General features: G+C 40.5%; 1 protein-coding gene across 1 annotated transcript; it reads left to right on the plus strand.

The window, feature by feature from the left end:
• Positions 1-14640: 14640 nt before the first annotated feature.
• Positions 14641-22925, plus strand: MMP3 (matrix metallopeptidase 3 (stromelysin 1, progelatinase); the record flags this gene model as incomplete). Its single annotated transcript, NM_001002967.1, is given in 10 exon segments — positions 14641-14769; positions 15544-15788; positions 15883-16031; positions 16165-16290; positions 17877-18044; positions 18216-18360; positions 19205-19338; positions 19717-19876; positions 21224-21327; positions 22825-22925. Coding segments are annotated over 10 exon segments (1437 nt in total). The 5' UTR covers positions 14641-14664.
• Positions 22926-27191: the final 4266 nt, after the last annotated feature.

The following is a 27191-nucleotide window of genomic DNA, read 5'->3' on the forward strand; positions in this document are numbered from 1 at the left end:
GAATCTGTTCTTAACCACCACAAAATTCTGCCTCTCAAAATCATAAAGTGGAAAAAAATCAAAATAGACCCTTCTGGCACTCTGCTCTGTACTACTTTGTACTTTCACTTGACCTTTCAGTGGAAAGGTCTTTAATCTGTCACATGGATTCCTTGTACATCCAGTCCAGGGAATATCACTTTGCCTTGGAAAATGTAATAGTGCTCTCTTGCTAATGTCAGGAAAAAAACATCCAGTACTTGGAAGTTACAAGTGTCTTTCCAATAGAGTGCTGGACATTTGTCTAGCAGATCTTCTGGAGAATAGCTGATTTTACGAGAATGAGCACCTTTGATTTTGCATCAACCAGGCTATTTTACAAATCCAGAAGGACAGAAATAGTATAAAAAATGGCACTAATGCATTGTTTCTTTTGACAACAATGCAAATAAATGTTACCTATTAGAAATATAACTGATTTCTGCCTGGTAGAAGAGACGACCCCAAACATTATATTTTATTGCCCTATAAGATATTAATGCATTTATGTCATTAGAAAACTCATTTTAGCATTTCTTATTGAATATATATTTTTCAGATCTTTCTTTAGGCCAATTCCCTCATTAGTTAGTGAATTGGATAATATCTTTAATGTGCTCATCCTATATTTACATAAAAGTCACTTTAAACTTTTTTGAAAATTATACTTTATGAGTCAACCAACAAAGGAGAGCAGAATGCTGTGCATTTTTTGGTAGAGAAGACTACATGCTAGTCCAGCAACTTCTCAGGCCAGACAGAACTCAAATCTAGTCCTCCTAATCCTGTTACCTCCTACACTCTAACAGTGTAGAGAAGGACACTGCCCTTGCACAAAAGAAAGGAAAAAAATATGCCACTCTGGGTGACATAAAGTTTCCCAGTTTCCCTTTATTTTTGCTTTTGTTCATTCATTGAAACATATTTATTGAGAATATGCTGAATTCTAGAACTTGTGATAAGCATGAGGGACCCAAAGAGGACTGAGATAATTTTTGCCTTCAAAGGCACAAAATATGGTAAAAACATGAAAAAGACAGACATGTAAACAAGAAAATCACTGCATAATTAAGTGGGTAGATTAACTGAAGTATGTACTAGATGGAAGTGTCAGTCAGTCTCTGCCAAAGAATTCAGGGACCACAGAATACTGTAGAAAACAGTATTAGTGATGTGTTTTTAAAGCACGAGAGAAATCTGTCAGGCAGAAAATGTTAAACTAAAGGGATTGAAGACAGAAGAAGCCTTTTCAAAAACCCACAAAACACAAAGAACAGCTTTTAAAAAATGGAGCATACAATAGGAAGGAAGGAATGGCAAGAATAAGACACCAGATCATGAAGTTTCTGTCATGAGTTTGATGTTGGTCTCAAAAATAATATGATTTCATTGGTGGGACTTAAGATAGATAGAAATGACTAAATTGCTTAGTAGAAGATGTTTTTGGTGGAATTTTAGATGTCGATGAGAAGGAACTAAGGCTAATCCAAAACAGAACAATTACTATATTATTGCATTTGTCCATGCAATAAACATTGAAAATCTAAAAATGTATCCTAGGTATAGGTAGGACAGAAGTAACATTCAAGTGGGGGATATTATAATAGCTAGAAGTGAGAGTAAATAAAGTTCACTGACTGCTTTGCACATGGGTTATGACTGAAAAGAAATAATAGAAGTTGATTTTTAAGGATCTTGTTTAAGAAATTATCGTAAGGGAATAGGCAAGGAAAAGCAGGTCATGAAGGAGGTAGTGGTGTAGTTGATGGAACAGAGATAATTGGGTCCATTGAGTCTGGGAGCCTTAAGACATTCACGTGGGGATGTCCAGTAGGTAACAGAATGGGATCAAGGCCCAGTAAAAAGAAATGAAAATCCTGTATTCCATAGTGTGTAGGTGGAGGGTAACAACACAGTGGTTAATGGGATATCCCAGGAGGAGCAGAAGTAACAGTCTTTACAGTATGCATCATCCCTCAGAGTGACCTTCTAGCATTACTATTAGAATATCAAAATATTCTAAGGTTGTACTATACTGAAAAAAAAAAAAAGGATCATACTTACTTATGCAAGAAAAACTTCCAGCTCATAGGGATTAAAATCCAAGGCTTTGTCTTTTCTATGTGTTAGTAAATAAATAGAACTTGTAAGGATCACTTTTGTTTCTGGCCATATTGGAGTAGTGAGTACTGAATTCTCCTTCCTGCTGTGATTAATTTTTTTAAAAGATTTTATTTATTTATTCATGAGAGACACACAGAGAGAGAGGCAGAGACACAGGCAGAGGGAGAAGCAGGCTCCATGCAGTGAGCCCCATGCAGGACCTGATCCCGGGACTCCAGGATCAGGCCCTGGGCCAAGGGCAGGCACTAAACTGCTGAGTCACCCAGGGATCCCTTCCAGCGATTAATGAAAAGATTGGGCAAAATGTATAAAGCAGCTGATTCCATTCACTGGGAGCCAGGAAATATAGTCCAGAAGAGAAGAGAAGCAAATGATGCAGGCCCCCAAATTTTCCTTGCTTTTCTATCTTCAGGTAGTTTCTAGAACACAGCACATGGGAAGAGATTCCCAACAGAACACAGTGGACTCACTGAGTTGAGGAAACAGACATTGAAGTTCAGGGAGATGGAAATGGCTGCAACTGGCAGAACAGAGCGTGGAAGAGGGGAACACTATAACCCTATACAGAGAAAACATTCCAGAAATGGGGAAAGTCGTCCCCTTGTGTCTGTCAATGAATAAAAAGCTGCATATGTACCACCAGGGAGCTATTGACTGAACAATCCCCAGAGGTTACACAGGACTGGGAGGGGCTTCAGTTCCATCCAACCAGTGGCGAGATAGTGGACATTTGTGGCAATCAGTAAAGCTACCACAAGAGGAGGGCTAAAAGAGCCCTAGAGTAAAGGCTACACTGAACTCATTCTAAAAATGCTTAAAATCAAACTTCAAAAAGTCATAGTGATTTGTAAATTACTTAACTGCCTGCTACAACTAAAAATTAAACACTTTTAAAAGAAAAATTAAAAATAGAAATATCTAACAAAGATCATCCACAGTGTCTATTATCCAATAAAAACTTACCAGCTATGAAATGAAGTTTGAAAATATGACCCATAATACAGAAAACCGTCAATAAAAACATATGCAGGAAGGATAGAGATAATGAAATTAACAGAAAAAGGATGTTAAAAACAGTTATAAAGATATTTCAGGGTTCCATGGAAAACATGGACATTATATGGACAGAAATGAAAGATATGAAAAATGAGTAAATGGAACCAGAGCCGGGAAATGCAAATTTCCGTTGGATTCATTTTCAGATCGGACTAGTCATTTGTTAGTTTCTTGTTGCTGGTTCATGTCTGTGGTTTCATCATTTGTTTCCTTATACCTTAAATTTTTTTGTTATTCTATAGCCTTGATTTAATCATTTAAATTTCCAAAGACCTTGTTGGTCGAAATGTGTTATTTGCTGTTTCTATTGACTTTCATTCCTAGAATTTGTTCCCTTGTATTGTGACCTAATATTAGGTGAATTCATGGGATCCATTTTTAAAAATCTTAATTTGCCGCAATCTAGAGGGTCTAAAAAAGGACATGCTTTTTTCCCCCCTTAAAGATATTGGTTATTGCTTCTATTAGGAAGCATCTGAAACTACCCGGGTCTCTTTCTAGGATTTGTGGCAGTTGCTTTTAGATGCAGAACCTCTCTCTTATAAATTACTCAAGATTTAGTACCCTCAGGGTCCTTCTAACAAAGCATTTGACCTTAGAGAATTCCCTTTTTTTTCCCACAATTTTTCTTGGCCAGCTGCTCATTCATCCTTAATCTAGCTTCAGCTCATGGTGTGTGTGTGCATGTGTGTAGGGTGAATGGGAAAGCCCTAGAAATTTCAAATATCTCCTACAAGCCCAGGAAAGCCCTGAAAAGTAAGTTTCATTAAATTTGAATCTGTTTTCCATGAAAGGGCCCTTAGGAATAAATCGTCTGTATACTGCAGGAAGTAAAAGAGTAGCTTGTCTCTCAACCCATTGCAAGTATCTTGGAAAGCAGAGTTGTCGACAGTGACTCACTGTACAAAGTCCATGATATTGATAAGTTAGGAAATCTGTACTGTGATTCATTGTCTGATCTAAATCAAGTTAGTTGACCTCTTGAGTCTCAGGGAAAACAGTATATGTCTGTGAGGTTTTTCCAAGGATTAATGTAGGTGAAGCTCCTAGAACTTCCTAGTTATTCACCTGAAGCTTGTCTCTTCCCATCTTGACTTCCTTCTGACCCAGAATTCCCCAGTCTTGCTTCTGTCCTCCCTCACAGGTATATTCACACCCCAACAACCTCTCTGACTTTTATGGGAAGTAGAGAGCCCATGGTCTCCCTCCTCCATTGTCTCCATATTTCCTTCCTTCCCCATCACTTAAGATCATTCAAAGTTAGAGTCACCTCATTTTTTGCCATCACTTTAGTTATCCAATGATTATGAATAATATTTATTATATGCCTAGAAGTTCATATATACTTTCTGTTATATATATATCAAGCTTGTAGGGTAGATTTTTATAGCCATTTTAAGAACAAAAATGAAAGGGCAGTTTTTTTCGATGTCACAGAGCTGGTAAGTGCCAGACTAAGACTTGAACTGAGGGCCATTTAACCCCAAACTCAAGCTCTTTTTACTATGCCACTTTTCTTCTTTTGGCCAATAATCTTTTAATTAACAAAGAACATGATCTGATGCTGTTTGGCCCCATGACTAATGGCAAGATAAAATAATCAGTAAATTACCATCAAAACCAAAAATCCTAGTCCTTTTCTGTACTTTTTAGGAGCAGTCGAGTTAGCAAGAAAATATCTTAAGGGAAATGAGAATATAAGTGAGGTCTGAAGAGACATTTTTGCACTTAAGCCCTAAATTCATGACTTAGAACAGCATGTTCCCATTCCATAGTTGAATAACATATGACTTTGAAAAGAAACAAGGATTGTGAAATATGTTTTGGACACAAAGGTATCAAAGTGAGTATTTATGCTGAGAACCTGAGAATTGGGTTTTTTGACAAGCACTCGGAAATTCACAGCCAGCAAGATTTTGTGAACTTTTTCAGGAATTGGAACACTAACTAACCTTGGTGAATGAGGAGGCTTTGTGTATTTCTGATCTTAGTGACGCATAGTGACTGCTCCCAGATATGTGTCCTAACTGGGTCACATCTGGGCAGCATAAGTGAAGAACACGGGCAGGAAAGCCTGGATTTGAAAGGGGGACATGGAAGTCAGGGGTCGTATATTGATGAGAGGTGCCCCCCAAACTGAAAACTGGTTATCAGACAGGCCTGTGTTAAGAGACACATAGAGGGTCCAGTTTTTAAAAATGTGAAAGCTTATAAGATCACATTTGTGGAGACAGTTAAGTCCAGGCTAAGAGGGAATATGAACAGACGAGATATAGGGATTAGAATCAGTCTGTAGACTTGTATTTTAGTGTGTTTGGGTTTTCACTGGACAACATTTGCATCATCTTTCCTACTTAGTTTGTTCATGGACTTGAGCAAATGTTTTACTCTCCTGAGCTTCAGTTTTTGCACCTGTGAAGTGAGGATACTGATCTTCACCTGATGGTGCAGGTGTAAAGACCAGACGTACTACCCGTAACATGTAGGACACATAGTAGATGATTCATATATAGTTTCTTTCTTTCTTGAAGAATGAGTCTGAATATACATCTGTTTGACCATATTACACACTGCAAGAAGACTCAGACATTAATTACCTAAAAGTATGTAAAATAATGAAAGTTCAGAACCCTGATTCCATTTTTCTCACAGTATACTTTTAGTGGGGAATAAGCTGGAGCAGCACCATGAGGTTGGGTGGGTTCATCCTGCCTTGGTCTTTACCCAGTGCTCATTTTAGCTTTGACCACAATATAAGACTTCATTTTGTCATTCTTACATAATGTGACCCCTCCACACATGTGTCAGCTTTACAATTGTGACTCAAAAGAAGATGATATGTCCCAGAGCTGTGGCAAAGCAGTGCCTAGGACAATTACCACAGATCTGTCAGGGCAATGAACATTACTGGTTTTAGGTATTTGAGAAAAATGTGAAGAAACCTAACTCCCAGAATAAAACACTTATGAATTCCAGAGTTTAAGCAAAGAAAATATGGATAGCAAAAGAAGAGGCCATTCAGCCAAGGGCTTTCATCTATCACAGAGGTGCATAAGCTATGGGGTAGAAACAAGTTTTCCAATTAGAGTCTGAATATACAAATCTATTATACAGATTCTATATAACAGAACATTGACCCACAATCTGCGGCAATCTGCCCAGGAAACCAATTCCTTCATCTTTAATAAACAACTCAGAAAGTTAGCCTGCTACAAGTCAGACTTGCAGGAACCCAGATCGTGATCTCTAGTAACAACCCAGGACGCCGAACAATAACTTCTGTGAAAATCAGTCCAAAACGTCCAGGACTTGACTGACAACTTGTAGCTTCCCTAATATTTGTCCCTATTTCCAAATCTACACCACTCAGAAAAAGCCAAATATGAAGCCCAAACAAATAGCACAGATGCCTGGCTTCCAGTTCACCCCTGTACAGCTTCCTCATGCCAAAAGCCCCCAGGCAGAATACCCACGAAGCCCTACCTTTTTCCACAATAGTTTCCCATTCCTCTCCCTGCTATTGAATCTCTGCTGAAACACAAGTGATGGTGGCTGACTCCCTTGTTATAGCAAGCTGTGAATAAACAATCATTCCTTGTTCCCCTTTGGTCGGTCTTCATTTATTTCCACACCAGGCAAAGATCTGCCAAGTCATAAAAAGAGAAACCGCCTTTAACCCCAGACCAGGTGGTTTCGATTTTTCTCAAGGCCATGTCATGCCTTTTTCACCCTGCCTATTCTTTTTCTAACTGGACCATCTCTTTCCCTTCTCAGTTCTTTTTACTTCTATCTGTAGTCCTTCAGGTTTTCCTTATATTTCAATAAGATGATTATTATAGCCCCTAAACCTATCAACTTCACTTTCTTCATATTGTAATCCACGCCAATCCCTACTACCAGATAAATCCCATAGAAGCAGAGTTCTGATGTTTATCTGAACAAGAACAGTAACTGGGAAAATTTTCATTCTAATTAGACAAGTGATCTTGGTCAAAATCCCAGCAAGTTATTGTATAGATATTGACAATTTCATTCTAAAGTTTATATGGAGAAAGGTCCAGAATAGCAAGCACAATATTGAAGGATAAAAACAAAAAAACAAAGTAGGAGGCTGATACTATCTGACTTCAAAACTTACCAAAGCCACAGTGATCAAGTCAGTGTGGTATAAGAGAAAAAACAAACAGATCAGGGGAACAGGAGAAAGATCCCAGAAATAGACCCATGTCAGTATGTCAACTGATCTTTGAGAAAGGAAGAAAGGCAGTGCAGTGGAGCCTGAAGCATGTGCAAGTCCACACACAAAAAGTCAATCTAGGCACAGATCTTACACCTTCACCAAAATGAACTCAGAATGGATTGTAGGCTTAAATATGAAACATAAAACTCCAGAGAGAAAGCACAAGAGAAAACCCAAATGACCTTGGGTGTGGCAGACCTTTTAGATGCAACAATCAAAGACACAATCCATGAGACAGAGTTGATACACTAGATTTCATTAAAACTAAACATTTCTGGGATCCCTGAGTGGCTGAGCGGTTTAGCACCTGCCTTTGGCCCAGGGTGTGTGATCCTGGAGTCCCAGGATCAATTCCTGCATTAGGCTCCCTGCTTTGAGCCTGTTTCTCCCTCTGCCTGTGTCTCTGCCTCTCTCTGTGTGTGTCTCTCATGAATAAATAAATAAAATCTTAAAAAAAAAAAAAAACCTAGACATTTCTGCTCAGTGACAGTGTCGAGAAACAAGAAGACAAACCACAGACCGGGAAAAATTTTTGCAAAAGACACATCTGATAAAGGACTGTTATTCAAAATATATAAAGAACTCTTAAAACTCAACAATAACAATACAAAAACAATCATCCCAATTTAAAAATTGGCCAAAGACCTTAACAGACACCTTAACAGAGAAGACGCACAGGTAGCAAGTAAACACACAAAAAGATGCTCCATGTCACATGTCATGAGGGAAGTGCAGATTACAATTAACAATGAGATGCCAAAATCCAGAACACTGCCAACATCAAATGCAGGAGAACATGTGGAGCAACAGGGGCTCTCATGCACTGCTGGTGGGAAAGCAAAATGGTACAAGTCGGAAAACAGTTTGGAAGTTTCTAACAAAACTAAGCATACTCTTACCATATGATCCAACAATCATGATCTTTGTTATTTATTCAAAAGTGTTGAAAACATATGTCCACACAAAAACCCACACATAGATGCTTTATTCATAACTTCTAAGACTTGGAAGCAACTTAGATGTCTTCCAGTAGGTGAAAAGATAAATAAAGGGTGGTAACATCCAGAATATTATTCGTCACTAAAAGGGAATGATCTAACGGTGTCTGGATGGCTCAATCAGTTAGTTGTCCAACTCTTGGTTTTGGCTCAAGTCATAATCTCATGGGTCATAGGATCCAGCCTGGCATCAGGGTCTGTGTTGAGTGAGGAGCCTGCTTGAGATTCTCTCCCTCTTCCATCCCCCAACTCATGCTCTTTTTCTCTCTCTCAAATAAAAAAATAAATCTCATTTTTAAAAAAGACTGAGCTATGGGGCACCTGAGTGGCTCAGTGGTTGAGCATCTGCCTTTGGTTCAGGGAATGATCCTGGAGTCTCAGGATCGAGTCCCATATCGGACCCCCTGCATGGAGCCTGCTTCTCCCTCTGCCTGTGTCTCTGCCTCTCTCTCTGTGTCTCTCATAAATAAATAAATAAATGAAACCTTTAAAAAATAATAATAAAGTCTTTTTTAAAAAGTTAATGTTAGAAAATGCAGTGATCCTGCTCCTAAAACCATAGTGTTCCATGGATAGGGCCTCTCAAAGGGCAACAGCTCAGATATGTTTTAATTTATACTCCTAAATAGATAGAAATTTGAAAATTATCTGTCTCTATATTTATATCTAACTCTATGATAAATATTTCTTTAAAAAATAAAGAAGACGACCCTGGCTAGTAGTCACTGAAGCAACCTTTCCCAGACTTGCACATAAAATGAAAAGAAACAAAAAAGCTGTGACATTGAAAACAAAGTTGGCTGTTTTATAACGAATTGTTCTGTGGCTTAGAGGGGCAGTAAAGTTGCATTGGAAAAAAAAGATTTTTTAAAAAATGTTTTATTTATTTATTCATGAGAGACAGAGACACAGGCTGAGGGAGAAGCAGGCTTCCTGCAGGGAGCCCGATGTGAGACTCAATCCCTGGACCCCACAATCATGACCTGAGCTGAAGCCAGACTCACAACCACTGAGCCAGCCAGGCATCCCTGGAGAAAAAGATTTGATGACTCATCTCTATCTTATGAACTGAAGCCCAGGGACTCTGATAATCAGAAAGAACTAGGAAGATATTTTGCTCCTCACATATCTGCTCAGGCACCAGAACATGTACTTCCTATCACTTTCTTCCTACCAGACATTGAAGCCATGTCTCTACTGGATGTGTGTTGAGTTGGAAAGAGAGGGGGAAAAACCATGACCCACTTCATGCCCGTCCAAGGTATTTCCCATAGGAGAGGTTAACAAAAGATGTGCTCAGACATGGTGGAACCACCCCTGGAAAAAAATTACATAAAGGCATACAATTGCCAACTGACTCCAAATGAACATTTCCAGAATGCATAGGTCAGGCTCTAGGAAGTGTAATAGGGCTGTCTTTCCAGTTTGCTTGACAAAGTCTGTTTTCGGCAGAAAGTTGGCTTGCAGGTGGACTCAGCCGTCGGGGGCCATGCCTGCCTCATGGGGCTGCTCCCACCTGTCCTACTTCCACTGTGATCCTCGCATTGGAAAACATGTTTCTCAAGTAACACTTTTTATAATTAGATGGAGCATGCTGCCTGTTGGAGTACCACTAGGAACTTTAATTCGTGTTATTCTGTTTGCACAATTGGAATACTTCTGCCAAGAATATTACAAAATACCCTCCTTCTTTCCATAATATCGGAGTTGCCCAGAGCCACACAAAGCCTGTTGCTACCACCAAGGAATGTCAGTGATGGGTTTCGACATTTTTATCACTCATGTTGAGTGATCTGAGTCATTATGCTTTCATAAATGAAAAGAAACCTGACCATCCACGTGCTTGTATTATCTGTTCCTAATTTCCTTTTCTGTTTCAATTTACCTTCCAACTAAAATGTTTGGATGTTTCTGCAGCAAATAGTCATGAAGATTAGTGTATGAGGTCAAATTTCTTTTTTTTTTTTTTTTAAAGATTTTATGTATTTATTTGAGAGAGAGAGAGAGAGCACGAGCAAGGGGAGGGACAGAGGAGGAGGGAGAAGCAGACACTGCTGAGCAGGGAGCCTGATGCCAGCTGGAGCCCAGGACCCCTGAGATCATGACCTGAGCTGCAGGCAGATGCTTAACTGGCTGAGCCACCCAGGTGCCCTGGAGTCAAATTCCAACTATGAAAAACATATATTAAACCTGTAAGAAACATATTTTTCCTATAATTCAAATAGGATCCTATAATTCAAATTAAAAGTACTTATTAGCATTTCTCCCTGGCTGGAGAGTTTCAGAATTGTGGAAAAAACAGATACAATTTTATAAATCTCACCTAATCACCATGATATAAAAAAATGAAAAATTAGAAGGAAGCACAGTGAAGTGTTAATCATGTTTTTCTCCTTGTGGCATGACTGCTTGTGATCTCCTTTCTACTTTCTACATTTTTCTGTATTCTGTATTTTATTATAATAAAAATATGAAATTTTATTGAAGTATATAAAACTTTATTTAAAAGATCTGTAGAAATATGACTTTCCATCACAAACAGTATAAACATTTTAGCCAGAGACTAATGGGTTTTCACAAAAAAGCTCCAACCTGTTTGCCCATAGCCTCGTTTTTCATTTTTTGTCACTATCTTTCAGGCACTTTTTATTTAAAAAATAATAATAATAATTCTACTATTTTCCACAGAGATGTTCAGCTTTCTTGACTCTGCATAGGTATTCAATCTGTTCCCGGCGTTTCCTCTGCGTCCACTGCCCTGTGGCTTTTCCTGCAGCAGACGCCTTCCTTCTGCACAGGGCCTGTTCCAACTGCTCTTATACTCCCGAGAAGTGCTTCTGCAGGAACCACCTGCTCTGCTGGATCATGTCCTTCCTTCCTTCCTTCATCTCTGCATTTTGTCCTCCCCTCCTTCCTTCTTATTTTTAAATTGCTCATTTGGTCATGTTTTCTCAAAGCTTCTCCACTACTTGTGATCTCCAAATGTGCACTCTCAGTTGGGGGTTCTGAGGCATTTAAGATGGAGATTCAGACGTGTAATAAATGAACATATCTCTGAAAAAATGATTCTGCTGGCAGTAATGAGCATCATGTATTTTTTTTTAAAGATTTTATTTATTTGATTGAGAAAGACAGTGAGAGGGAGAGCACGAGCAGGGGGAGGGAGAGGGAGAAGCAGGTTCATGTATTATCTTGTCTGATCAGTCCTGGAGAAGAGCAATGAATGGAGACAAACGTGAGAAGTTATCAGGAAGGATGTGACTGGGACTGTCTGCCAGCTTTTGAGTCCAACTCTGAATCAGATTGAATTTAAGTTTGCTGCCAGTCCTCTGAGTTCTGCAGGTCAGCTTTTGCAGCAAGCCCTTATCTGACGTACGTTTTTAGCCGTAGAACAAATAATCATTCTGTGGAACATTTTCATTTCTGTGCTGGAAAAGCCCACCTTTTTTTCTAGTGTTCACAGACCCCCTCTACACTTAGTGGATTTATTCTTGTTCTCATTCTCTTCCTTTTTTCTTCCACTCTGTTGCTCCGTGATCTACCTATTCCTCATTAACGCATTGCCTTTTAAAATTTAATCTACCAGATGCAAATCAACTCTCACACATTGTCAGAAACCCCTAGATGCTGCACGGTTTTAATATTTTACAGACATAGGAATGAAGAATAAGAGTATACAAGTCTTCAATTTATTCTTTATTAAATGATTTCAAAGACAATAAAACAAAAAAATTTAGTCAATAGGGTACTTGGTAAATATGACACATAAGATCTGGGGATTTAGAAATACCTGCATGATTCATGAGGTTTTTTTGACTATTCATTCATCTCTTTGACTCTTCCTTTAAACCTTTCATTCATAATTAATATATTATTAATTTTTTAAGCAATCTTAGGGTGTCTGTTTTATCCTGGGCACCCAGTTCACCATTAGGGGTGCAGAGGGAAATGAGAATTTACAGTGATGGAGGGAAGCATGGTTTACACCATCCCACTCTAGCCCAGCATGGACAGTCTACAAGAGAGGTGAGTCCAAGGCACCACTGAAAAACAGATAGTGAACTCTTTCTGAGGCTTGAGACTTCTGGAGAAGTCTCTGAAATCATTTTACCAGATGACACTGTCTGAACAGACCTCTGCATCCATTTCAGGAGCAACAACATGGCCCACTTTGCTGACTGTGTTTAGACAACTGGGAAAATAAACATGATATCTGTCAGGTTTCCCTCTAAACTTGAAATATGTTTTCCAAGTTATGATCCTAGAGAAAATTTACACAAAAACAACCTTAATCCAGAAGGAATGGAGAGGTGTGGCTGCTAGGGTTCTTCTGTTTAGAGGGTAACAACTTCTGCCTCACTCTATGGAGCCTTCCCCGGACTCTGCTCCCTTAGCTATCCAGACATCAGTGTGGATGAGCACTTCCCCGATTTCAATCAAGACAAGATCCACATTCTTTCCCCTAAAGGAACGAATGTCTTTAGATAGAATCTAGTCTAAAAACAGATGCTTACACTTGATGCTCAACCCCTGGCAAGTAGCCAGCAGATAACTGGACGCTGCCAGGTACAGGGGTCTTACTACTTCTCTGACACATGTTGGAGGAGACCTTTCCAGCGTTCATTCAGAAACATACAAAAATACAGCAAAAAAAGGAAAATGCACAAGAAATGCAAAGGCAGTGAGCAAAACTTGCATTTGTTAACTGTTCATTTTTATTAACCATTTCACTGGGTTTCTCATTCCTGGGTGTTCTGCTCCTCAGCAAAGAAATAAGCAAAGAAAGAAAAACCTGAGTGAGGCGGCAAATAAAAAATGTTCACTTGGTGGACATTTAATAATTGCAAGCTTTGCTCTTTCCAATTTGCTTTTCTTTCTCTTTTTCTGATTAAGGGAGGCCAAGCAAGCGAGGGAGGGGCGGGTGGCAGGCGGCAAGAGGATGATAAAACATTCAACCAACTCCCTTCCCTGGGGATGTCTCCAGTCTTCCCCACAAGCATTTGTTCCTCAGTTGGGGCATGGGGGTGGGGAGCGACGTTCTGCTGGGCAAGAGACAGGAGGGAAAGGGGAGGAAGGGGAGAGAAGGGAGTAAAAGGAAAGAGAGAAGAGAAAACAGATAAGCACTCTGGGAGATAATTCAGGGTGGTTTTTTTTTTTTTAAGTTCAAAGTAGGGGTGCCTGGGGGGCTCAGTTGGTGAAGTGTCTGCCTTCAGCTCAGGTCATGATCCTGGGGTCCTGGGATCAAGCCCACATTGGGCTCCCTGCTCAGCGGGGAGTCTGCTTTTCCCTCTCCCTCTGCCGCTCCGCCTGCTTACTCTCTTTCTCTCTCTCTCTCAAATAAATAAATAAAATCTTTAAAAAAAATAAAATTCAAAGTATCTACAAATTTGAACTGAGGGATGAAGGAAAGAGATTGAAAGAGAATTTTGGTCCTATGCATGATCAACTCCACCAGTAATTTCCAGGCGGCCATCAGAGATCTGCCACCTGCTCATAAATTGGGCACAGAATGAAGACAAACCAGAAGAGAAAGGTTACACCTCCTCCCCTTCACAATCTTCCTTCTGTCCTGCCCATGAGCTTTCCCTCCTCAACAACTAACAAATCCAACCAGGAACTAATAGCATATATTTCAAATCAAGGAATCAAAAAATAAACTCTTCCTTCCAATTTTATTCTAGATGTATTTCTTCTGTTTTAACAGAATCTAATAGTATAGACTTGAGCTATGTAAGCACAGCTTTTCATTTACTTACATCTCATTACATTTGATTTTAAGTTTATTTTCCTTAAAATAAAACTGCATTTAAATCTTCTAACCTATTCTAACTTTTTACCAGCTCAGCTTTCCTCTTCTCTCAAACATACAAACATAAATTTTCTAGTAAATTCTGGTCACTTTTTTTTCCATAATAAAAAAAATGCCCCAGTTTTCTTCTTACAAAGACAGGAAGCATTTCCTGGAGCTTAATCACTGTTATGATTTGTAAAATTGGAAAGGTTGAGAGAAATTAGTAAAGTAGGTTGTATCATCCTACTTTGGATTTGGAATTTTGGACATGGTCCTGCTGCCACTCGGATGAAAGCAATCATGAGTCAAGCTGCGGGTGACCTAAACCAACACTGTCGCCCTATAAAAGTCAGGGCTCCAGAGAGTGCATCCAGGAGAAGGTAGGCAGGGAGCAAGGCACTACTAAGACGTCATAGAGCCAAGAAGAGACTGTGGAAATGCAGAACCTTCCAGCTCTACTGCTCTTCTGTGGGGTTGTGTGCTCAGCCTATCCAGTGGACAGAGCTGCAGAGGATGAGAACAACAACATGGAACTCACCCAGGTAAGTGATGGACACATCCCCACATGCACTGGCAGGGCCAAGTGGGAAAACCATCTCTGCTTTCCATTCACCCAACACTCGGGATGCTTGAGGCTGACTGTGTAGGAGCCGTTCAGGGACCGAGGGCTATAGGGTAAGGGATGTGGACAGTCTTCTATCCCACCGTGCAGCCTCCTCTCACACAGGAACAAAAAAGGCCAGAAATATTAGGTGTTTATTTAAGATTGCAACCACTGTGGCGGCAGCGGCACGGGGGCTTGAAGTGCAGGAGTAACAGGTGCAGAGCATGATTAAACGTACCTTGGTTGGAACTTCTTGAGGCATTTTAATCCAACGTAAGTTTAGCTAGATATTTATATTGCTAGGGTCGTGTTTAGACGCAGGCAGGGATTTGTCCAACATTTTTCCTTAAGCCAGGTCCCCGTGAGACACATAAAGTAGAAAGCCAAGGGAGTTGAATAAATGTGCTTGGGATACACAATTATGCCCAAAGAAGCCTATTTGCTCTGTGCTCCTCCTTTAAGTTTACTAGATACTTATCTTGATTTTCTGCTTCATTTTCATTGCTTTGGGAGTAGACTAAGTTCTGGTTACAAAGATAAAACAGAAGTGAGGAGGAGTCTGTTACTGAAGAATTGAACAGAATATGACATTTATTTTGATTTCAGTAAACCAGAGGAATACTACAGACAGATTAAGTCAGCAGTTGCCATTTACTATAAAAGGCTAAAAATCATAAGTATGACCTGAAAACTCTACTTATTATCCTATTAGCAATACCTAGAAAACTACTACAACCTTGGGAAAGATGTGAAACCATTTGTCAGAAGAAGGAACAGTGGTCCTGTCGTTGAAAAAATCCGAGAAATGCAGAAGTTCCTCGGGTTGGAGGTGACAGGGAAGGTGGACTCGGACACCCTGGCGATGATGCGCAGGCCCAGGTGTGGCGTTCCTGACGTCGGTGACTTCACCACCTTCCCTGGCATGCCCAAGTGGAGGAAAACTCACCTTACTTACAGGTAACGGGTCCACAAAGGTTTTCACATAATAACGACATTTTAAAAATTATGACCACAGGAGAAAATAATAACCCATTCCATTTTTTTCTTAAAGAATCATGAATTATACACCAGATTTGCCAAGAGATGCTGTTGATTCTGCCATTGAGAAAGCTCTGAATGTCTGGAAGGAGGTGACTCCACTTACTTTCTCCAGGACTGATGAAGGAGAGGCTGACATAAAGATTTCTTTTGCAGTTAGAGGTAAAGGAACAAAAACAAATAAAACATGAAATGCATCCATTTAGCTGCCGTTGTTGAGGGAGCGGGAGGGTGAGGGATGTTCCAAAGAGATCCTAATTACCTATGTTTCCAATAAAAACATTTTCTCTGTTAGATCACGGAGACTTTAACCCTTTTGATGGACCTGGAAATGTTTTGGGTCATGCCTACCCACCTGGGCCTGGCATTTATGGAGATGCCCACTTTGACGATGATGAACAATGGACAAGCGATACATCAGGTTAGTTACACAGCTCTCAGAATGATTTTGGTGGGTGTTTTTTTTAGATTTAGAAAATTCTTAATAGCTAAGAATCTTTAAGAAGCAGGCTTCCCAGATTTTCCAAATGGCTCAAGAGTTAGTAGAATATATTTTTGTTTTAACCATTTTTCAGATATCTAAAAAGTTTATTCTCTGTCTTGATCAGCATAGTATGGAAACATCATTAAGTACTTCTTTGATGACCACAGCTCTAGTGTGGGTTAGGAACATCATTAAGAGTATTTTCTCATTATACCAAATTACAGATATCCAAGGGATGGTGCATTGCATTAATTCTGCACTAATACAGGCGCTTGATACCACTTGTATCCCATTGGGGGAAATTTCTTCTTTACTCTTCAAAATGGAGATGAGAATTAAATTTCAGAAACTGAGTTTTCCTGTTTGGGTTTTTCTGGTAAATCAGCATTTTACTGTCTCTAGGTTAACAAGAGTTTCAATGGACTTGTTCTGAAATAAAGCACTAGCCCCCAAATACAATGTCCAAATTTTTTAGATAGAAGAACATTTCTCAGTTCTTAACTGTATACTTTGAGGATTGGCTTCCAAAGTTTTAAAACAATTGGCTAAAAGAAATAATATAACTTCTGAAATTTATTGGGATTTATAATCAAAACACAAATAGAATCTCTGTAGACAGTATGAATGTGACATTAGTGTTAGATATATTTCTTTGTTTTAACTCAACAACTTCTTACTGCAAAGTCTCTAATGAGGACTTTCTAGGATCACAAGTTACATGTATAATGCTTACAAAAGTAAACTTAGCATGTCAAACATAATTATCCAATAACTTCCAATTTTGAGCATTCTGGGTTTACTTATTTATTTTTATTTTTTTAATTTTTTTTTGGGGGGGGGGTTAAATAATATGAAGGAAAAAATACGAATACAGCTAGTGTTTGTGTGGCCAAAATCTCTTTTGTGACAAAAGCTAGGCGTGATTAGGCATGCTATGTTTTAGGCCAATCTTGAAAACTCTATGACAATTATCATTACTAATATTTCCAGACCCACTATATGCTTAATAATAATCTTGAGGTGGAAAAATTATGCAGGCAATAGTCCAATGGAAAATAATAGGCATATGGTTGTTTAAGGATTTCAGAATTGAGATGAATAAATTGTGATTCATTTAACTGAGACCATAACTGGCAAACATTAATATGCTGAAACAGTGTTTAGCTTTTCGTTGACAAATGAAGAGAAATATTTATGGATGTGCTAAACAAGTGGTTTGGTTCCCTTCCAGAATATAAGAAAAGGGACCTGGTTCTCAGGAAGTAAATAAGAGCCTGGGGCAGGAGTGGGGGGTAGGTTGGACATGGCTGGATATTTTGTCTCAAAGATTGATTTCAAGAATGAGCCTTGAAGAACACTTGGCTTTCCATGAAGAGTATAATCAGCTGATCAGTTAACCAAAAAATAAGGCAAAGAAAATCCTGTGTACTTCCAGGAAGTAAACTAGTATAACACACAGAGGACTTAGGGGATATACACGTGTTTAAGGATGAAGTAACTATTATTTATTATTTCCTACTTAGGAACCAATTTATTCCTCGTTGCTGCTCATGAGCTTGGCCATTCCCTGGGTCTCTTTCACTCGGCTGACCCTAGCGCTCTGATGTACCCAGTCTACAATGTATTGGCAGATCTGGCCCGCTTCCATCTTTCTCAAGATGATGTGAATGGCATCCAGTCCCTGTATGGTGGTAAGTGATGCTAGAAAAATCAGGCATGGTAGCTTTGCAGTGATAGTCTTCAGGAAAGCTTTAAAATGCTGCATAAAGCATTTGCAATGCATTTCAAAGCACCCTGAGAGTGTATGGGTCGCTGTCATCACATTTCTCCTTCTGTTTGCACCCCACATCTGTTCCCTTTAGGACCTCCCTCTGATTCCTCCAATGACCCCGTGGTGCCCACGGAATCTGTGCCTCCAGGACCTGGGACACCAGCTGCATGTGACCCCACTTTGTCCTTCGACGCAATCAGCACCCTGAGGGGAGAGTTCCTGTTCTTTAAAGACAGGTCAGACCAGAAAATTACATTTCTCTATCTATTCTTTTGGTGTACAATGCTTAGAAAGGAGAACAGAGACTTAATAAAGATTTTTAAATATTGAAAGCAAAAATGTTTTCTCTGAGCTTGAAATCATTGAGATCTAGTGCTTCGCCCTCTACATTCTCCTAAAAGTGTCAAGCTCTTTTTCAAAGACTTGATTTGATTCCTGTCCTCTTATTGTTGTTTCCAGTCACTATAAGCCGGGCTTGCTCTTCAAACGGCTCAAGTTGAACGTCAGAATCAGAATTTTATCTTGGTCTCCTTTAAAAATGGCATCAGAACAGCATTACATTTAATCAATTAATTTACTCACAGCTGGATAAATATGCCCATGATAACACATTCAAGCTGCACAAATAGGAAGAAAGTGAAAGGCAAGCCCTCACTGCTCTGGCACTGGGTTCCCCAGGCATCCCCCCCACCCATCAACTGCTAAGGACTCTGTACATACTTCCAGAATCACCCCAGAAATACCGACATATACATATGCATGTACACACACCATCCACCTATTTGAATCTGTAAACGATGTGAGGACAGCTACACTGGTTTGCATGAATTGCTAATTATTGCACAGTTGGGTCGCCTTATCTTTAGAAGAAGCTGGTTTGGAATACTCTGGCTGGAGGTCCAGTGCAGGCTTCCCAAGAAAAAGAAGATATTTTCCCATTGGCGATATCCCTAATTTCTGCCTGCCTTCGAGCCTAGAACACAAAGGGGGGAGGAAGACGGGTGAGGAAGACAATGAGAAAAATATGCTAAAGGTGAAAATCTGTTTTTCAATTTTCATTTCCCTTTTTATGTATTTCAGACATTTTTGGCGAAAATCCCTCAGGACACTTGAACCTGGGTTCTATTTAATCTCTTCATTTTGGCCATCCCTTCCTTCAGGCTTGGATGCCGCATATGAAGAGACTAGCAAGGATATTGTTTTCATTTTTAAAGGTAATTATTAAATAATTTCTTTAACTTGTTGAAATAAATGCTTTCACAGGAAAACTGAATAGGACTTGAATTTTCTCTACTATGACAAATCGTGTCTCCTTCATTATTCTAAGACAGTGAAAAACATCTGGGTCTGGTATGATTTTATTTATATTTTACAGATAATAAAAATGCACATAGGAATATAAATCACTCAAAGTTGTAAATTCCCTCCTTTGATTTGTGTCCATTAATTCAATCTGCAAATTTTTGTTAGAAGCCCACTTTGAGCTGGGGATTAAATCTTCACTATGAAAACAAAGGTGCTGACAAGTATTTTCTAAAACTCAGACTCGACTGTTATAAATTCAGTGTGACTCTGAATTATTTTCTTAACAGGAAATCAGTTCTGGGCCATGAGAGGAACTGAGGTACAAGCCGGTTATCCAAAAGGCATCCACACCCTGGGTTTTCCTCCAACCGTGAAGAAAATTGATGCAGCTGTTTTTGATAAGGAGAAGAAGAAAACGTACTTCTTCGTAGGAGACAAATACTGGCGGTAAGACGTGGTTGGGATGGCTTTGTATGAACCCCATTAGGGAAATTATCTTCTCTTCCCCCCCAAGGAAACCTGCAGGTCACTCTCAGCGTGACCTCTCTTCCAGTATGAAGGATGGGGTCACACTTGCTTTCAAAGGCAGCAGCGCTGGTCACAGAGGCCTCTGCCTCACTTCTGCCTTAAGCCTGTGAGCAGCAGGCAGGAGCTTCCTGCTGGAACTGCCCCACCTGCCTGAAGGGCCTCTTCTCTCCTCTGCCCCCAGCCCCCACAAATCCACCCCCACCAACCCACTCACCTTTCAAGACCTGCCTCAAATCCCACCACCCTGTGGAGCTCCGTTCCTGGACTCCAAACCTAGATGGGCTTGGATTTTTTTGAAAGAAGCCTCAAGAATCCAGGCCACAAGTTAACATTCCTTTCCCATGGACTCATCACCTCTGTGGGTATTTGCCTCATCTTCCCCACTTTACTAGATGATTCTTCAGGGCTTCCCTTAACCTCATGCTCTCATTAGTGCTGCCTGTTTCAGAGGATGATGAGCAAGAGTGGTCCAGTTTTATGGCTAGAACCCAGGACTCACAGAGGCTAATTTCTGGGCCATCTGCCCAGACGACTGGGTGGACGAACCAATGTCCAGTCAGTGAGTCTGAAATACATTCACTGTGCTTTCCTTATCTCTGCCTTTTCCTAAGAGGCTGCCATAGGAAATCCAGATGTGCAGGGTAGAGAGGACATATACGAGCTAAGTGTGGTAGAGAACTTGAAATCTGTATTTGAGATGAGTGAGCCAATTCATCTGTTCATACCTTCATGTCTTTGCGATAGAAAGATAACTAATGTTCTTTCTGTCCAGACTTAGATGTATGATAACAGACAGCATCTGCTGGATCAGGATGTTACCTCTGCTCCTGGTGGAGATACAGTTCTAAGAAATAAGTTTGCAATACCATTAAAGGCACATATTTCTGTAATACTTAATATGTTTGGCATTTATTTGTGGTGCTTAGGAAGCTTACTAGAATTCTACATTAAACCAAACATGACTTAAGAATTTCAGTAACTTGATCCCTGGGTGGCTCAGCGGTTTGGCACCTGCCTTTGGCCCAGGGTGTGATCCTGGAGTCCCGGGATTGAGTCCTACGTCGGGCTCCCGGCATGGAGCCTGCTTCTCCCTCTGCCTGTGTGTCTGCCTCTCTCTCTCTCTCTCTCTCTCTCTCTCTCTCTCTCTCTCTGTCTATCATAAATAAATAAATGAATCTTTAAAAAAATTTCTAAAAAAAAAAAAAAAGAATTTCGGTAACTTGGCCTCTGTGTGATGCTGTGCTTTGTTTCTTTTACTGGATGCAGATTTGATGAGAAGAGACAATCCATGGAGCCAGGCTTTCCCAAGCAAATAGCAGAAGACTTTCCAGGGGTTGACTCGAAGGTTGATGCTGCGTTTGAAGCATTTGGTAAGAGGACATTGTTTTGTTGGCAATGGGTTGCTTGAAACATTGTATGGTAGCAGAGGACAATTGGATTAATTTGTAAGACAGAGTTTCTCTTTTTTAAGATTTATTTATTTACTTGAGACAGAGAATGACTGAGGAAGAGGCAGAGGGAGAGAAACTCAAGCAGACTTCCTGATGAGCACAGGGCCCAATGCAGGGCTTGATCTCATGACCTGGAAATCAAGATCTGAGCCAAAATCGAGTCAGACGCTTAAGAGACTGAGCCACCCATGCGGACCATGTAATGACAGATTTTCTTTAATCAGTTCCTTCCTCTCTCCCAGATTTCAACTTACTAATTCCATACCAGTTATATGACCACTTCATATAATACATTGATTTGAATTATAAAGACAATTAACACAAATCTCTATTTTGAATATGCAGAAAAAACCCGAAGTGCTCAAGTGTCACTTCCTTACATCTAGACTTTTCAAATTACCAAGCGGGTATAAAAATCCCCTCAAGTGAAAAAAAAAAAAAAATCCCCTCAAGTGGTGTGGCCAGGTTTCACACAGGCTGGCTTTCCCTTCCACTCTATCTTGCTATAACTACTCATTCCCAGGGAGATTGCCCTGAGTCAGTCACTGCCCACACTGGTCAGTTGTAAATAATTGCTTCTTCATGCACCCAAAGTTTGAAAAAAGTAATTTTGGGGGGCACCTGGGTGGCACAGCAAATTGAGCATCCGACTCTAGGTTTCAGCTCAGGTCATGATTTCAGCATCGTGGAATGGAGCCCTACAGCCGCTCTGTGCTCAGTGGGGAGTCTGCTTGAGATTCTTTCTCTCCCTCTCCCTCTGCTTCTCCCACTCATGCTCTCTCTCTCTCTCTCTAAAATAAATAAATAAATCTTTCAAAAAAATAAAAATGAAAAAGTTATATTTTTTTCCTGCTCAAGGCTGGAAGCTGGTGATCCTTATTGAAAGGTAACCCAAGCACCATAATGGCAGAGCCATAAATGGCTCTCTGGTGTTCTGAAGGAGTTTCCATGCTTCTCTGGGACCAGAAATGACCCTCAGGCTGTAATGTGAGGAAAGGGGAGGAGGACTATTGGGGAAAAGAAAATAAAGAGTTCATAGTATCCAAAGAAGAGTTTTGTCTGACTGGAAGCAAAATAACCTAGTAAGTTGAGCCTGGCTTTGCCTTTAGGCAGTGCTGGGAGGCTGTCTCCAGCCTTTGCTCACTGAGTGACCTTGGGCAAACATAAGTTGACTCTCCACTTGCTTATCTGTAGAATGGAGTTAGATATGCTTCCCTCATAGGATTATTGCAGAAAGAAATGAAAAGACAATCATATGGAATGAAAAGACAATCATATAAAATGCTTATCATTGTCCCTGCACATAGTAAAACTCTAATCACTTAGCAATTTTAATTATCTATTATTCTGAGTTTTATATGTTGCCAAATTTATTTCTTTGAAAAAATATCTCATTTCCCTTGTCCATGTTTCCAGGGTTTTACTATTTCTTCAATGGATCTTCACAGTTGGAGTTTGACCCAAATGCAAAGAAAGTGACACATGTTTTGAAGAGCAACAGCTGGTTGAATTGTTGAGCTGCTGAGATGCACAACACAGTCATTTGAAATGAAGCTAATAAGTCTTTACCTAAATCTTTGTGAATTGAGCTGGTTTGTTTTCTCCTGCATGTGTGGTGACTGACAGTATGAGGGTCACCTGCGTGTCTTGCTGGTCAATTCACATTATTATTGGACATTTGAGCATGCTGCTGAGCTGGTGCTTTGATCACATGGGATAACTTCCACAGAAGGGGAAGCACTCATGTACAAGACCAGTGACTGTATATAGACTATTTACTTGTTATTTAATAAAGAGAATTGGTCAGTTATTTTATTGTTTTGTTTCAAGAACAAGTTGTCCTCAGAAACCTGGGTTCAGGGATCCCTGGGTGGCGCAGCAGTTTAGCGCCTGCCTTGGGCCCAGGGCGCGATCCTGGAGACCCAGGATCGAGTCCCACGTTGGGCTCCCGGTGCATGGAGCCAGCTTCTCCCTCTGCCTGTGTCTCTGCCTCTCTCTCTCTCTCTCTCTCTCTCTCTGTGACTATCATAAGTAAATAAAAACTAAAAAAGAAAAGAAAAGAAACCTGGGTTCAGTGTGGACTAGACAGCAGACAGCCCAAGATCATTGACCGACCAGTGGTGTTAGAACTTGGGTCTCCATGGCTGAAGCCTCACAATGGACTCGTCCAGACCTGAAGACAATGTATATGTGCCCTTGCCAAGCACCCTGCAAACAAGTGTCCCTCTTTCCACCACTCAGCCATCATGTGTGCTCCTGATATACCCTAGGAGAAAGACCTAGGGGGATCCCTGGGTGGCGCAGCAGTTTGGCTCCTGCCTTTGGCCCGGGGGGCGATCCTGGAAACCCAGGATCAAGTCCCACGTCGGGCTCCCGGTGCATGGAGCCTGCTTCTCTCTCTGCCTCTCTCTCTCTCTCTCTCTCTCTCTCTCTCTGTGTGTGTGACTATCATAAAAAAAAAAAAAAAAAAAAAAAAAAAAGACCTAGGGAAGTTGTCACCTTGCAGGGCAGGCTCTAGGAAAAACTGGGAAGCAGCATTTCAGAATTATCGTCAATCACCTGGTTCACATACTTCATTTTTCAAGTGGAGAAAATCAAACCTGTTCTTTATCTTTTCCTTCTACTTTTATACCCCCAGTAGACCCCTTTGCCTGCCCTCGCAAATAGGTTTGCTCATGTCCACTGCACATGAGAAAATATCCTCTTGCACTCATTTTGTATTTGTCCATGCTAAAAGTCCATGAGCAAATGCTTATCCTAAGATATATCTCCCCTAACTAACTTGTCTAGCACAATATCCTCTATGCAGTAAGAGCTCATTCGCACTCTAACTTTTCATTCATTTGAGAATAAGAAATTAATCGTATTCATATTCCACGTGCCAGGCATTGTGCTGGGTTGTATGCATAGGAGCATGACACAGCCCCTGCCTTCATCAAGATTATAACTCAGCAAGAAAAAGTATGTGCAAATAACCACAAATACATACATGCAACTCTAAATTCAATAAGAATCATAAAGGAAGGGCATCCCTAGGTGACTTAGCAGTTTAGTGCCTGCCTTTGGCCCAGGGCCTGATCCTGGAGTCCCAGGATCGAGTCCCATGTCAGGCTCCCTGCATGAAGCCTGCTTCTCCCTCTGCCTGTGTCTCTGCCTCTCAGTCTCTATGTCTCTCATGAATAAATAAATAAAATCTTAAAAAAAAGAATCATAAAGGAAAACCATCAATGTCTTCAATATAATAATAGGAGGACCTACCCTTCCCTGGGTTGTCTTAGAACTTTAGAGGGAATGGCAGTGAGGAGGTTTTGAGGGAAGTTGTAGACATGGGGGAGGGGATTGTGGCTGGACTAACGCAGTCACACTGCCTAGCCTGATGAGTATACGCAAGATGGCAGGACTCTACGGGGGAGAAGGAAGAGGGAAGAGGCCATATAATTTCCAGCTTCCCAGAGCAGAAGGACAAATGTCACAAATGATGGCAGCATTTGCTGAGCTGGGGGATGACTTGGAGACACACAGCTTTGTGAGGAAAGGTAAGAATTGGGAAGATGTTGGCGATAGGATAGAGAATTTATGTTAAGATGATAAGTTCTAGAGAGGTAATGCACAGCATGGTGACCACAGTCACTAAATCTGTATGGTAGACTTGAATTTTGCTGAGGGGAGATGTTAAATATTCTCCCCACTCACCCGCAGGAGAAAAGGTAACTATGTGTGGTGGCAGATGTACTAAGTGGCTTGACTGTAGTAATCATTGCACGTGTTCACATATCAAAACACCATACTGGACACTCAAAATATACAATTTTTATTTGTCAATCATACCTCCATAAAGCCGGAAAAGATTTAAAAACCAAAACAATGAAAATAATAATATAGGAGTTGGCTGATTGATATTAGTTAAAAGCACAGTAATGATGCAGGTGTAGCTGTGGGGAGCCGTGGCTCTGGCTGCCTCACCGTCCTCTGGCCTGGCCCTTGCCCGTGTGGGAGCTGAGCCTCAGGGGGGCTGTCCCCACTGCAGCATGCCACCTCCAGCAGTTCCAGGCATCACGCCTATGGAGGCCACTGAGCAACCGCAAACCACACTGTGAGCCACCTGTTTGGATTGTCTGTCATTGAGGGAGCATCCTAGAACGGTCACATCCTGGGGGCATTCTGGAAAACAAAGAGAAGTCATGTCACCCAGATGTGTTACAGTGGGGCGGGGGTGGATACTGAGGCAGAAAGCCCTGTCTGTCCACCACAAAGATGCTTGGACAGGTGGCAAAGGGGAAGTACTAGGTGCAGATAATTCTTTGGAGGAGTTGGGCTAGGCATGAAGAAAGCAGTACACACATTCCTGGTACTGACAGACTCGATTCCTGGTTTCTCTTTGTCTTTTCCTGGTTGGGGAAATGGCAGGAAACAACTGTTTATTGGCTGAATACATGGTTTTCGCCAGGCCCTACATGAGGGGCTTGAGGCAAAGTGTTCTCTTAGTCCTTGGAAGGGCTGTTGTCTCAGTGGCTTGTTTCCATCATGCAGAAGTAGAAGTTCAGAGTGACTTGGGGACTCTGCCATGGGGACATGCAAATTAGCAGAGTCAGGACCTGATTTCATTCCTTCCTGGTTCCAAAGATCATGTTCTTATTTTGTCTAGAATAACAGGCAATAAATCAGCCTGGATGGCCTTATCTCACTTAGTTTTGACTCTGTTCTGAGCTAGGGGTTGTGCTATACCGTATTGCATGACCCCAAGGAGAGGAAGTTGATTCTTCCTCAATCCTGCATTTAAAATTTCCAGCCCAGGGGCCAAGGTTCTTGCATCGTATCTAAGATCTGGTCTCTCTCAATTCCCCTGAGCCATCCTAAATTATAAAAAACCATGGGGGATCTCCCACCTGCTACACTCTCCTGTATACATTTCCCCAAACAATCTTGTTCCTGAAGGACTGGAGTTATGTTTGTATGCTGACAAGCCATCCACCCTTGTTTCTTGACACCAAGTAGAGGCCAAGTGCTAGGGACCAGGCTTGTAACCTGTGTTAGGACAAGTCCAGCCCTGATGGTGACGTGATGCTGAATCCCAGGATGCTGTTCAAGAACTGGCTTGATTTCTCTTGCCTTCGGACTGTAGAGTACATCTGCATTGCAGGAAGTGAGGCTAGATTGGAGGGTGAGGGGGAAAAGCAGGAGCTGGGAATTAGATGAGTACTTGGATTTAACACCCACAAGAAAATAAAGAATAAAGAGGGTACAGAAACTCTCCCTTTCTTACAGATGGGTTGCTGTCTCAGAAGTGACATGGAAATCAGTTGTGACCCCTATCATGAGAAGAAACAGTGGGAAAAGCATGCTGAAACTATTCCAATGCTGCATGAATAATTTATGAAAACAATTTTCTGTACAATTGAAGACATTGGCAGGCATTAATTATAAGAAAGTGTTAACCTGGATTTCAGATTAGAATTAATTCAATTCTTCCCTTTATTAATAAGAATTTCTTAAACACTTAGAAATACTCTGATTTTAAGTCTGCACAAATAGATTTGGATTATTTGGAAGAATCAGCTATTTTAATATCATAATTGTAATTTGAAGTGTTGATGAAAATATTCATGAATGCAAATAGCATTAAATGTTTAAGATATTTGAAAATTTTAACCATACAAATCCATCAACTATTCATCAAAAAGCTAATGAAAGTGATTATAATCATTTTAAACACATTTCCTAGATTAAAAAAGAGAATAACAAGATTAGAATGTTGAATTTAAAATCTTAAGAAACCTTAAGAT

This window comes from Canis lupus, chromosome 5 (assembly GCF_011100685.1).
Source record: "Canis lupus familiaris isolate Mischka breed German Shepherd chromosome 5, alternate assembly UU_Cfam_GSD_1.0, whole genome shotgun sequence".
Classification (NCBI taxonomy): domain Eukaryota; kingdom Metazoa; phylum Chordata; class Mammalia; order Carnivora; family Canidae; genus Canis; species Canis lupus.